This window comes from Symphalangus syndactylus, chromosome 24 (assembly GCF_028878055.3).
Source record: "Symphalangus syndactylus isolate Jambi chromosome 24, NHGRI_mSymSyn1-v2.1_pri, whole genome shotgun sequence".
Classification (NCBI taxonomy): Eukaryota; Metazoa; Chordata; class Mammalia; order Primates; family Hylobatidae; genus Symphalangus; species Symphalangus syndactylus.
Genome location: NC_072446.2, coordinates 10,395,024 through 10,407,651, shown reverse-complemented (window position 1 = coordinate 10,407,651; position 12,628 = coordinate 10,395,024). Strand labels below are relative to the sequence as shown.

Genomic DNA, 12,628 nt, shown 5'->3' with positions numbered 1-12,628 from the left:
GTAGTCCAAACTGTTAAATACTTGGGAGGCTGAGGAGAGAGGGTCACTTGAGCTTGGGAGGGTGAGTCTGCAGTGAGCCTTGTTCGTGCCACTGCCCTGCAGCCTGGGTGACAGAGCCAGACCCTGTCTCAGAAAATAATAACAAAATAACAACAAATAAACGATTCATCTGGTACTTTGCTAGCATGTATGCTTCTTTTATTTATTTATTATTATTATTATTTTTTGAGACAGTCTCACTAGTCGGCCAGGCTGGAGTGCAATGGCATGATCTTGGCCCACTGCAACCTCCGCCTCCCGTGTTCAAGCAATTCTCCTGCCTCAGCCTCCCAAGTAGCTGGGATTATAGGCAGGTGCCACCACACCTGGCTAATTTTTCTGTGTGTGTTTAGTAGAGACGGGGTTTCACCGTGTTGTCCAGGCTGGTTTTGAACTCTTGACCTCGGGTGCTCCACCCACCTCGGCCTCCCAAAGTGCTGGGATTACAGGCATGAGCCACTGCTCCCGGCCACTTATTTCTTTATTGGTCGCTTAATCATTAATAGTGCTGTTGATAGCAACTCTTCCCAAAATCACTTGAAGGGAAATTGGGGTGTCTTCACCTTCAGGAGTGGTGACCTGGCTCCCCGGCGCCTGACACCACTCCCTGCTCCCCCTGCCAGGGCCGAGCCACGTGTCCATGCAGCAGACGGCGCCTAACACGCTGCCCACCACCTCCATGAGCATCTCTGGGCCCGGCTACAGCCATGCGGGGCCCGCCTCGCAGGGCGTCCCCATGCAGGGGCCAGGCGCCATCGGCAACTACGTGTCTCGGACCAACATCAACATGCAGTCCAACCCAGGTACCTACTCTGCCTCTGCAACCCCGGGGGGCCTGGGCCTGCCTCCGAGACCCTTGACACATGCACGTTGGACACGTGTTCCCCGGGGAGCTGCCCTCCTGCTGGGTGCTGGAGGGGAGGGGCCCGTGAATCGGGGCTGGCCGCCGCCTCTGAGAGCTTCCGGAGCAATGGGCGCCAGTGGGTGCACAATCAACTCTTCCTGTCCCCCAGTTTTGCGAGGGGCTGGGGTGTTTCCCATGGAGTCTCAGGGAATGCCCCAGGGAGTGGGGGCCACTGGCCCTGGGTCTGGACAGACAGCACTGGGCTCTCAGAGGTGGGGTAGAGTTGTTCCCCGGGGAGGGAACAGCCTGGCCAGAGGCACGTCAGTGGAGAAGACAAGGGGCCAGAAGCGCTGGGCCAGAGGCCCCAGCCTTTCTGCAGGGCAGCGGGAGCCCGAGAGCGGGGCCGTCCACCATGGTGGCCACGTGTGGTGTTGGGCACTTGAGAAGCAGCGGGTCCCCGTCGCGTTCCATGAGCATCGGCCCCGGTTGCGTTTTGTGGGCGTCGGTCCCGGTTGAGTTTCTTGAGTGTTGGAGACACACGGACTTCAGAGGCTTAGTGCCAAAAAAAGGGTGCCGAGGACCTCCTTAGGATTTTCTCACAATAACTGAATGTTAAGCATTTATTGTGGACGTACTGACTCAAATAAAATGCATGATTAAAATGGATTTCACCTGTTTGTTTTTACTTTTTCAATGTGGTTACTAGAAACTTTAAAAAGCGTGGCTTGTGTCGTTTCTGTTGGACGGGGTTCCACTAGGGGCTTCTAAGCAGGGGACGTGTACGACAGGCCAATGTGAAGGGCTGTGAGGTTGCAAAGCTGCTAAGGAAGGGACAGTGTGAGGCCAGCTCAAAGGACCAGGGAGAACAGGACTCGAGCCACGGTGGCAGTGGGATTGTCACGGGAGCCGTGTGTCCGAGGAGAGGTGGAAAGGTGGTTGTTGGCTGTGGAAGCCGCTGGATCTTCCTGCCCGGGGGCTCTCCCTGTTGTTTTCTGCACGTCGGCACATTTTTAAATGGTGCAAGCAGCGGGTCTGAGCATGCAGGGCATCAGTGCAGGCCACATAGGGGACATGTGCCTTGCAGTGGAGGACGACGTTCTCGTGGGGAGCACAGGAAAATAACGAGGAGCCCGCCCGGGCGCAGGAGGTAGTTGGGTGTGGGAGGGAGGGCGGGTGGCTTCCCAGGGTGATGTGGGGCCTCTGTCCTGTCGTTCAGTCTCCATGATGCAGCAACAGGCGGCCACGTCGCACTACAGCTCGGCGCAGGGCGGCAGCCAGCACTACCAGGGCCAGTCGTCCATCGCCATGATGGGGCAGGGCAGCCAGGGGAGCAGCATGATGGGGCAGCGGCCCATGGCGCCCTACCGGCCCTCCCAGCAAGGTAACGCCCGGCCGGGCCAGGTCTCGGGCACAGCTGACCGCCGCGGGTCGTGAAACGCCAGGCTTTGTGTGCTCCTCTGCGGGGAGCCTGGGGGAGTGAGGCTTGGCGCCTTGGTGTTACGTTGAGTGTGGACGCTGGGGGTGAGGGCCAGGGTGTGGCCCGTGAAGGATCTGCTGTCCCCCAGGAGTCAGTGTTGGGGGCAGGGGCGGCAGTTGTAATTAAGAGTGTCACAGGCGAGGCTCATGCCTGTAGTCCCAGCACTTTGGGAGGCCGAGGTGGGCGGATCACCCGAGGCCAGGTGCTCAAGACCAGTCTGGCCAACGTGGTGAAACTCTGTACTAAAAATACAAAACATAAGTTGGATACGGTGACAGCATGGGGTGTTCTCGGTGGGCGAGGCCGTTCAGCAAGGCCTCAGCTTCCCCAGCGAGCGAGGAGGTCCTCCAAGGGAGGAGGGCGCGGCACGCGCTGGCGCTGAATGTGGTTCCCCCGCAGGCTCTTCTCAGCAGTACCTGGGCCAGGAGGAATACTATGGCGAGCAGTACAGCCACAGCCAGGGCGCTGCGGAGCCCATGGGCCAACAGTACTACCCCGACGGTGAGCACTGGCGGCAGCCTGACCCCGCCCAGGAACGCAGAGCAGCTGCAGGGGCGAGGAGGGCGACGAGGGCGGGGAGGGCAAGGAGGGTGTGGGCACTGCAGTGTGTCCTCAGTCGTTCCAGCTCAGGCGTGGGCTACAGGCAGAGCGGCCAGATGCCGTGCAGGAGCAAGGTAGGGGACGGGGTGAGCTGGGCTGGCAGTGGTGCCTGGCCTCTGCAGAGAGAAGCTATGGCACACACCGCTGCACTCAACTCCACGCGGCCTTGCCTCTACTTCCTGAAAGGCTGTGGGAGTTGGAGGCGGATAATTGCAGCCCCCAGCTGTAGATAGGTGGAAGTGTTCAAGAAGGCGCCTCCCAGCTTCACAGAGAATGCCCTGAAGGTGATGGCTCCACCTGCAGCACCTCCTCCTGCCCCTTCTCATCTCTGCAGAGTATTTTACTGTCGTCACCTTTCAGTCTTTGCATAGTCCCAGGGCTTGTGGAGGGGATACTGAAAGTGGTCTTGGCTGAGAAGAGCAGTTCACACCTGTCATTCCGGCACTTTGGGAGGCTGAGGCAGGAGGATCGCTTCAGCCCAGGAGGCTGAAGCTGCATTGAGCCACGATTGCGCCACCGCACTCCAGCCTTGGTGACAGAGCAAGGCCCTGTCTCTAAATAAAGTAAAAAAACAATAAAATAAAGTGGTCTCAAAGGCTGGGTTGATCCCTGGGAGGCATCCAGGCAGGGAGCTGGCCTCAGCCAGCAAGTGGCAGGTGCACAGGCAGGTGGGCAGGTGGCAGCAGGGCAAGCCATCCTTGCCACGTGATGGTCACATGCAGCGAAGGCCTCGGTAAGGGTTGGACACCCCTGCCTGCGTCCTCCCAGGAGCTAGCGGTGGGGAGGAGAAGGCAGTCGGGTCACTAGCATGGCTGTGTGGCAGGCACTGAGAGCGCTGATCCTCTGCGTAAATCCCCAGGTAGCTTCACAGTCGCCCCGAGAAGGAGGCATTGATGTCTGTGTTTCAGTGAGGAGGCCGAGGCTCAGGAGGGTGGGGCATGGTCTGGGGGGACACGGGTCCTACCAGCTCTTGTTGCCTCCCTGGCCCGACAGCATCTCCCCAGCCTGGGTCTCAGTTGCCTCCTCTGGGACCTGTGCAGTGCGCAGCCTCTGCTGACTGTTGCCGTCTCCGTTTCGCACAGGCCACGGCGATTACGCCTACCAGCAGTCATCCTACACGGAGCAGAGCTACGACCGGTCCTTTGAGGAGTCCACGCAGCACTACTATGAGGGGGGTAAGGAGCACGGCCACGTGCTAGGCTCGAGCGTAAGCGCCACACGCAGCAGAGTTAAGACGCTGCACCCTTAGGAGCACGCAGTGCCTGCCTTCAGTGAGTCCCTTAAATCACAGCACAGCGCGTGGGAGGAGAGACAGTGTGTTCTGGGAGCTGGAAATTCAGGCTGTGTCGGGAGCCCCGCTTGCCTTATGTGTGTGTTCATGAGACAGGAAAGGGTTCAGCCGGCCATGCTGGGGTTGGGGGTACAGACTGTTACTGGGTCCGGCCAGGGAGCATGGGGCCTGCAAGCCACTCTCGGAGCTTCCTCAGCCGGAGGCCAGCAGTGGCTGCATTGGGTGTGGCCTCGTGTTTCTTCAGACACCTGCAGGCCAGGAAATGCACATCTGTGGCTGGGGGCTTGCTGCCCTTCGTGGCGGTCCTGGGCAGTGCTGCGCTGGGGGCTGTGTCGGGTGGACTTGCCCCTTTCTGTGGTGTCTGTGCCCCCACACTGGCTGCCCTGAAACCCCAATAGAACGTCCCAGAATGTGGAGTTGGGAAGAGGTACACGCAGCCAGTTCCAGCCCCACCCCAGGATAATGGAGTTGGGAAGAGGTACATGCAGCCAGTTCCAGCCCCACCCCAGGATAATGGAGTTGGAAAGAGGTAGCAGCTAGTTCCAGCCCCACCCCAGGATAATGGAGTTGGGAAGAGGTACACACAGCCAGTTCCAGCCCCACCCCAGGATAAAGGTGGCCCCCAGAGAAGAGCTGATGATCGTCTGCAGGATTGCATGACCTCGTCCGGGAGGGAAGGCGGGCCTGCAGTCCCTGGGGATAGGGGCCTGGTGTCTGCTGACACTGACCGGCAGGCAGCAGTGGCTGAGGCCTTCCCACTGCAGGGCTGCGATTTATCAAGAGGTAACAGTGTCGGTAAGGCCTCACCAGGTGCACAAAGCAGGTGGGCACTAAACGGCTACAGATTTCCTTCTTTGGGTTACTTCTTAAAGAATTGGATGTGTAAAAGTTTTGCTTCTGAGCTTACACATCTCAGCCTGCTGTGAAGAAATAAAACACACAAGTGTAGGCATATATAGAAACATCACGGTGTGTGCTACAAATGCCTGCGACGCTGAAATGTCAGTTATACCTTCGTAAACCTGGGGGAAACAAAAAGTACATGAATACATAATGAAAGTTTAAAAGAAGAAAGAGCCTGGGCGTTGTGGCTCATGCCTATAATCCCAGCACTTTGGGAGGCCGAGGCGGGCGGATCACTTGAGGCCAGGAATTTGAGACCAGCCTGACCAACATGGCGAAACCCCGTCTGTACCAAAAAACACAAATATTAGCTGGCCATGGTGGTGTACGCCTGTAGTCCCAGTTACTCAGGCGGAGGCGGGAGAATCGCTTAAACCTGGGAGGTGGAGGTTGCAGTGAGCCGAGATCATGCCACTGCATTCCAGCCTTGTGACAGGATAAGACCCTGTCTCAAAAAAAAAAAAAATTAGCTCGGTGCATTGGTTCACACCTGTAATCCCAGCATTTTAGGAAGCCAAGGTGGGTGGATCACCTGAGGTCAGGAGTTTGAGACCAGCCTGGCCAACACGGTGAAACCCCATCTCTACTAGAAATACAAAAATTAGTTGGACATGGTGGCATGTGCCTGTAACCCGAGCTACTCAAGAGGCTGAGGCAGGAGAATTGCTTGAACCCAGGAGGTGTAGGTTGCAGGGAGCTGAGATCATGCCATTGCACTCCAGCCTGGGCAACAAGAGTGAAACTGTCTCAAAAAAACAATAAAAATAAATGAAAGAAAGAAATGGCCAGGCATGGTGGCTCACGCCTGTAATCCCAGCACTTTGGGAGGCCAGTGGAGGAAGATTGCTTGAGCTCAGGAGTTTTTTTTGTTTTTTTTTTTTTTTTTGAGACGGAGTCTCACTCTGTCGCCCAGGCTGGAGTGCAGTGGCACGATCTCGGCTCACTGCAACCTCCGCCTCCCGGGTTCAAGCAATTCTCCTGCCTCAGCCTCTTGAGTAGCTCGGATTACAGGCCCCGCCACCACGCCCAGCTAATTTTTGTATTTTCAGTAGAGACGGGGGGGTTTCACCATGTTGGTCAGGCTGGTCTCGAACCCCTGACCTCATTATCTACCTGCCTCAGCCTCCCAAAGTGCTGGGATTACAGGCGTGAGCCACTGTGCCCGGCCGAGCTCAGGAGTTTGAGGCCAGCATGGGCAACATGGCAAAACCCTTTCTCTCCCGAAAAACAAAAAAAAAAGCCGGGTGTGGTGGCGGGTACCTGTAATCCCAGCTACTCAGGAGGCTGAGGTGGGAGAATCGCTTGAACCTAGAGGCAGAGGTTGCAGTGAGTTGAGATTGCACCACAGCACTCCAGCCTGGGTGACCGAGCCAGACCCTGTCTCAAAACAAAAGCCACCCTGTGGCCAGCGCCCAGAGGCTATCTTCTGGCATATTGGCTGCAGTGGTGCCTCCGTAAGCCCTGGGAGTCGGCAGCATCTCTGCCATCATGGGCCTGGCCCTGTCCCTTCCAGCTGGAGCACAGGGTTCAGCCTTGTCCATGGCAAGGTGTCCACATCTGCCCAAGACTGTCACACTTTATCCCAAAAACAAACGCAGGATGTGCTGTTCAGTCTTTTAATGTCTGATGTAGCTACTTTTTTTTTTTTTTTTTTTTTTTAAGAGACAGGGTCTTGCCCTATCACCTAGGCTGGAGTGCAGTGGGGTGATCATGGCACACTGCAGCCTTGAAATCCCAGGCTCAAGTGATCCACCTGCTTCAGCCTCTCGAATTGCTGGGACTAAAGGCATGCACCACCAGGCCTGGCTTTTTTTTTTTTTTTTTTAAGTTTTGTAGAGATAAGGTCTTGCCATGTTGCCTAGGCTGGTTTTGAACTCCTGGGCTCAAGTGCCACCTCAGCCTCCTACAGTGCAGGGGCTCCTGGTGTGCGCCATCACGCCTGGCTGATAGGTACTTCTGTAGCTTGTTGTGGGTTACTACTCTTGCCTTCCATCATTGATGAGAAATTTGCTAAAAAGCTGAGTAACCTCTTAAGACCAGTAAGACAGATGGCATGGTTTCCTCCTTGATTTAGAAGCATTTTATTCCATCTGTTTGTTAGACTCTGACATGAGGAGTGCACATACGTAGGTGACACTTTACCCTACAGCAGGTGGTACTGTGAAGTCTTGCAGGGGTGAGAGGCCTGGGGGTGCTTTGCTTTGAAGAGACTGGCGGATGTGTCATAGCCACCTTCAAACACAACTGTGGCCGATGGTGCAGTGGAGAGGCTGGGAGGACGTTAGGAGGAATGGGTCAAAGGCACCATAAGGAACTTTCCAGGCCGGGTGTGGTGGCTCCCACCTGTGATCCCAGCATTGTGGGGCCAGGGCAGAGCATCACGTGAGCCTGAGAGGTTGAGACCAGCCTAGGCAACATAGTCAGACCCCCTCTCTACTAAAAATCAAAAACATTAGCCAGGTGTGGTGGCATGCACCTGTTGTCCCAGCTACTTGGGAGGCTGGGGCAGGAGCACAGCCTGAGCCCGGGAGGTCGAGGCTGTAGTTAACTATGATCACACCACTGCACTCCAGCCTTGGCAACAGGGCAAGACCCTGTCTCAAAAATAAAGAGAATTTTCCAACTTTTGAGTCATCCCACAGCAGGATGAGTGGGACAGGCTGGTGCTGGAACTGTTCCTGGTGACGGCATCAGTCAGGAGCCTGCAGAATCTGATAAAACGAGAGCATGCTCATGCGCAGGGCACCAGTAATAGGAGGGGACCAGAGTGACGCCGACCAAGCCAGGAGGGGACAGCGGGGGCCACGGGGTCACTCGTGCTGGGCAGGAGCATCGGGATGTGGTGCTCGGTGGCGGGGGGGCCAGGAGAGGGGTGCAAGGCCCGCGTTCACATTACGGTGAGGTTTGCAGTGGCTCAGACTGGACAGAGCCCAGCCCCTCGTGACCTGGCATCTGGGCGCCATTGCTGCTAGGAGAGACCGCCCATGAGCTGCAAAAGCCAGGTATGGAGCTGGGTATGTGGGATGCGCCTCTGTGAAAATGCAGGCAAGATGAGACTGTACCCTTGCACACACGCACACTCACACCATCAGCCAATGGACAAACACCAAAACAACCAAAAGAAATGCTTGCAGGTAGGAGATGGGGTTAGGGCTCAGGCAGTCCAGAGCAGGGGTGGAAGCGGCCGCCTTCCCAGGACCTCTTGAAGGTATGGGTCTGTCTGTCTGTACCTTTGAATCATGTAGATGTATTGGCAGCTTCAGTAGTTAAGTTAAACATCATTGGGGCCGGGCACAGTGGCTCAGGCCTATCATCTCAGCACTGTGGGAGGCTGAGGTGGATGGAGTTCGAGACCAGGAGGTCAGGAGTTCGAGACCAGCCTAGCCAACATGGTGAAACCCCGTCTCTACCAAAAATACAAAAATTAGCCAGGTTTGGTGGCACATGTCTGTAATTCCAGCTACTTGTGAGGCTGAGGCATGAGAATCACTTGAACCCAGGAGGCAGAGGTTGCAGTGAGCCAAGATCACGCAACTGCACTCCAGCCTGGGGCGGCAAAGTGAGACTCCATCTCGAAAAAAAAAAAAAAAGGAACATCATTGGCTATCACAGAAACTGAAAGGACCTCACTTTATGGCTGTCCACACCGTCCACACCTCCTGGAGTCCCGAGCATGGCTGGCGTGTCGTGTGCATTTCTCAGGTTCTCGCCAGGTGGTGACCAGCGTGTCTCAGGAGTGGACGACAGGGTGGTGTGGCCGGGGCCTGCGGGACACATCTTCCCCGGGCAGCGCTGGGGCCACCTTGGCTGCGTCCTCGTGTGGATCACCGTGTTTTATTTGACATGGCTCTGAGCATCGCTCACTTGTTCCTCGTGGCTCGTTGTGTACACATCTTGCTCCTGCACAAGCAGAGGGCGTGCTCTGGCCTCTCGTTTCACAGACGCGCCATGCTGCCAGCACCTTCTCACAGGCACCCCGCAGAATGCCAGAGGGTTCTTAGAGAAAGAAAAGAGCCGGACGCGGTGGCTCACGCCTATAATCCCAGCACTTTGGGAGGCCGGGGCAGGTGGATCACAGGGTCAGGAGATCGAGACCATCCTGGCTAACACGGTGAAACCCCATCTCTACTAAAAATACAAAAAATTAGCCTGGCGTTGTAGCAGGCACCTGTAGTCCCAGCTACTTGGGAGGCTGAGGCAGGAGAATGGCGTGAACCCGGGGGGCAGAGCTTGCACTGAGCCAGGATCTCGCCACTGCACTCCAGCCTGGGCAACAGAGCGAGACTCCATCTCAAAAAAAGAAAAAAATTATTTGGGCACGCTGGTACACACTGTAGTCCTAGCTACTCGGGAGGCTGAAGTGAGAGGAACACTTGAGCCAGGGAGATGGAGGCTGCAGTGAGCTCTGATCGCACCACTGCACTCCAGCCTGGGTGCCAGAGCAAGGCCCTGTCTCTGAAAGAAAAAAAAAAAAAAAAAATTGTGTCTGCAAAGACCCTATGTCCAAATAAGGTTCCATTCATAGGTACTTGGAGTTCGGACGTCAGCATCTCTCTGGGGAGCACAGTTTGACCGACGCTGGCGTTCGTCTCTTAGTTGTCATATTAACCATTTCGTTCCTTAGCTTTCCATTTGTATTTCTATAAGATAAAGGTGTAGTATAGTATTTGAATGGTTGTGAAAAAGTAAACATGCTGAAGCAATGGGTTTGGTTTTGGGATTCCAAAGTTACCGTGTCGAGTGGGCCACAGAATGAGCCCCCTTAGCCCAGGTGGGGAAAGTCATTTCCATGTCTCCTCCTCCCTCCAGGAAACTCCCAGTACAGCCAGCAGCAGGCCGGGTACCAGCAGGGCGCCACGCAGCAGCAGACCTACTCCCAGCAGCAGTACCCCAGCCAGCAGAGCTACCCCGGACAGCAGCAGGGCTATGGTAAGAGGGGAAGCACGTTCCTCCGGGCCCCCCAGCGCCCACCCCTGCCCCTGCCGCACATGGGTACGTGCTCAGTGACCCTGGTGCGCAGGCAGATGTGTAATAAACTTATTTTGAAACCTTTAGCTTTCCAGAAAAGTTGGAAACATCCATGCATGTAGACCTGAAACATCTTATTTTAACTTAAACATAAATTCATTGTCCACGTGGCCTGTGACGGGAGCCAGTGTCCCGTTTATCCGTCACCTGCACGCCTCAGGCCCAGCTTCAACCTCTTTGACAGAGCAGGTCAAAGCCTGTGGGTCTCAGCCTTCACTGCAGCTTAGAATCACCCAGGAAACTTCTGAAAAATAAGGTCTGGGCTGCCCCACGTCTTTTGTTGGAGCAAAATCTCAGTTCTCAGGATGAGCTCCACACACGTGGTTTCTTATGAGGCTCATGCCTGATTCTGCTATGCTTATTCAGCCTTTTACAGCCATTACTAATTAGCGTAGAAATTACTTGAGGAGGCCGGGTGCGGTGGCTCATGCCTGTAATCCCAGCACTTTGGGAGGCCGAGGTGGGCGGATGACCTGAGGTCAGGAGTTCAAGACCAGCCTGACCAATATGGTGAAATCTCGTCTCTACTAAAAATACAAAAATTAGCTGGGCATGGTGGTGGGGGCCTGTAGTCACAGCTACTCAGGAGATGAGTACAGGAGAATTGCTTGAACCAGGAGGTAGAGGTCGCAGTGAGCAGAGATCACACCACTACACTTCAGCCTAGGCGACAGAGCGAGACTCCTCAAAAAATAAAATTTAAAAATAAATTACTTGAGGCTCAGTGTCGTGGCTCATGTCTGTAATCCCAGCACTTTGGGAGGCTGAGGCAGGAGGATTGCTTGAGCCCAGGAGTTCAAGACCAGCCAGGGTGACATGGTGAGACCATCTCTACAAAAAATACAAAAATTAGCCAGGCATGGTGGCACACTCCTGTGGTCCCAGCTACTTGGGAGGCTGAGGCAAGAGAATCGCTTGAGCCTGGGAGGTGGAGGTTGCGGTGAGCCAAGATCACGCCACCGCACTCCAGCCTGGCCTAGGCGACAGAGTGAGACCGTCTTTAAAAAAAAAAAAAAAAAAAAAAAAAGGCATCTATCAGTTCTTTCCGGAGCCTTTGACTTAGCCTTCCTAGGGACGATGTCTGTGTCTCTCCTGCCTGCAAGTTTTCAGCAGCTCCTGTGATAGTTAAGTTACAAGTTACAGCAGCCAGTGTGACTGGTGCCAGTGGGTTCTGGAGGGCTGTCCTGCCCTCCAGAAGGTAGGAGCAGTTCTGGGGTGATGGAGAGAGCCAGTCAGCCCTCGCCATGCTGGTGGGGGGGCCTGGGGCACGGTCCTGGGACCTCACAGGACTGGAGGGGCTGGTGAGTCGGTTATGTGGTGCTCTCGCCATACAGAGTTAACGTGGAGCACGTGCAGGTGCCAGGTGTTCTGGAGATTGACAAAAGGCTGATGCATTGAGACAGGAATTTTTCAAGGAAAAGACGAAGTTTTTTTTGTTTTGTTTTGTTTTTGTTTTTTTTGTTTTTTTTCTTGAGATGGAGTCTCGCTCTGTCGCCCAGGCTGGAGTGCAGTGGCGCGATCTCGGCTCACTGCAAGCTCCTCCTCCCGGGTTCACGCCATTCTCCTGCCTCAGCCTCTCCGAGTAGCTGGGACTACAGGCGCCCGCCACCACGCCCGGCTAATTTTTTTGTATTTTTAGTAGAGACGGGGTTTCACCGTGGTCTTGATCTCCTGACCTCGTGATCCACCCGCCTCGGCCTCCCAAAGTGCTGGGATTACAAGCGTGAGCCACCGCGCCCGGCCGGAAAAGACGAAGTTTTTAAAAAAAATTTTAAGTTAAGAAAAAAAAAATGTGCCTGCTTTGGGCGGCCTCACAGTTCCTGGTGTTTTCTCAGGGCCTGCCCAGGGAGCCCCATCGCAGTACCCCGGCTACCAGCAAGGCCAAGGCCAGCAGTACGGAAGCTACCGAGCACCGCAGACAGCGCCGTCTGCCCAGCAGCAGCGGCCCTACGGCTATGAACAGGCAAGCTTTCTGGATGTTTCCAGATGTGCCCATCCACCACACCTGTCGAGACATAATGAAGATTTCTCTTATGGCCATGAGGAATAATGAGCTGGAACTAACTGGCTTCCAGGGTTCCTTCCAGAATGTTAAGTCTCTGAGCCTGTAAGGTTTTTCAGAATTACGTCTGTGTATACGCTCACCTCAGTCATCCAACTGGCTTTTCACACCCTAAGCTCACCGTTAGAGCTGCATGCCTGGGTCTCACATTCACTCTGCCGATGTTTGTCGCGTACTGGGCACACATCCGGTCTCTGCTGAGTGCTTGGTGTGTGGCCGCGACACGAACCCTGCACTTTTAGAGCTTAAGCCTCGCTCGGAGACATAAGGTGGTCCCACAGGGCCAGACTGTGCTGAGGACAGAGTGGGGGGCCCCAAATGGAGCCCACCTTCCAGGTGGGGGCGCAGGCGGCCGCATTTGGCCCGTGTGGACAATTCCAGGAC

At 55.4% G+C, this 12,628-nt stretch overlaps 1 protein-coding gene across 8 annotated transcripts in view; it reads left to right on the top strand.

Annotated features, from left to right (window-relative positions):
- SS18L1 (SS18L1 subunit of BAF chromatin remodeling complex) overlaps positions 1–12,628 on the top strand; it is a 37,302-nt gene that overhangs the window by 17,365 nt on the left and 7,309 nt on the right. For 5 of the 8 annotated variants that reach the window (XM_063634047.1, XM_055265029.2, XM_055265033.2 and 2 more), the window contains 6 exons: positions 663–842; positions 2,100–2,264; positions 2,760–2,861; positions 4,043–4,135; positions 9,964–10,083; positions 12,018–12,331. In XM_063634047.1, coding sequence (XP_063490117.1) covers positions 663–842; positions 2,100–2,264; positions 2,760–2,861; positions 4,043–4,135; positions 9,964–10,083; positions 12,018–12,232 — 875 coding nt within the window. In that variant the 3' untranslated portion in view covers positions 12,233–12,331. Of the gene's footprint in view, positions 1–662; positions 843–2,099; positions 2,265–2,759; positions 2,862–4,042; positions 4,136–9,963; positions 10,084–12,017; positions 12,332–12,628 lie in introns of those variants that run through there. The other 3 variants (XM_055265031.2, XM_055265030.2, XM_063634046.1) reach the window with 2 other exon arrangements.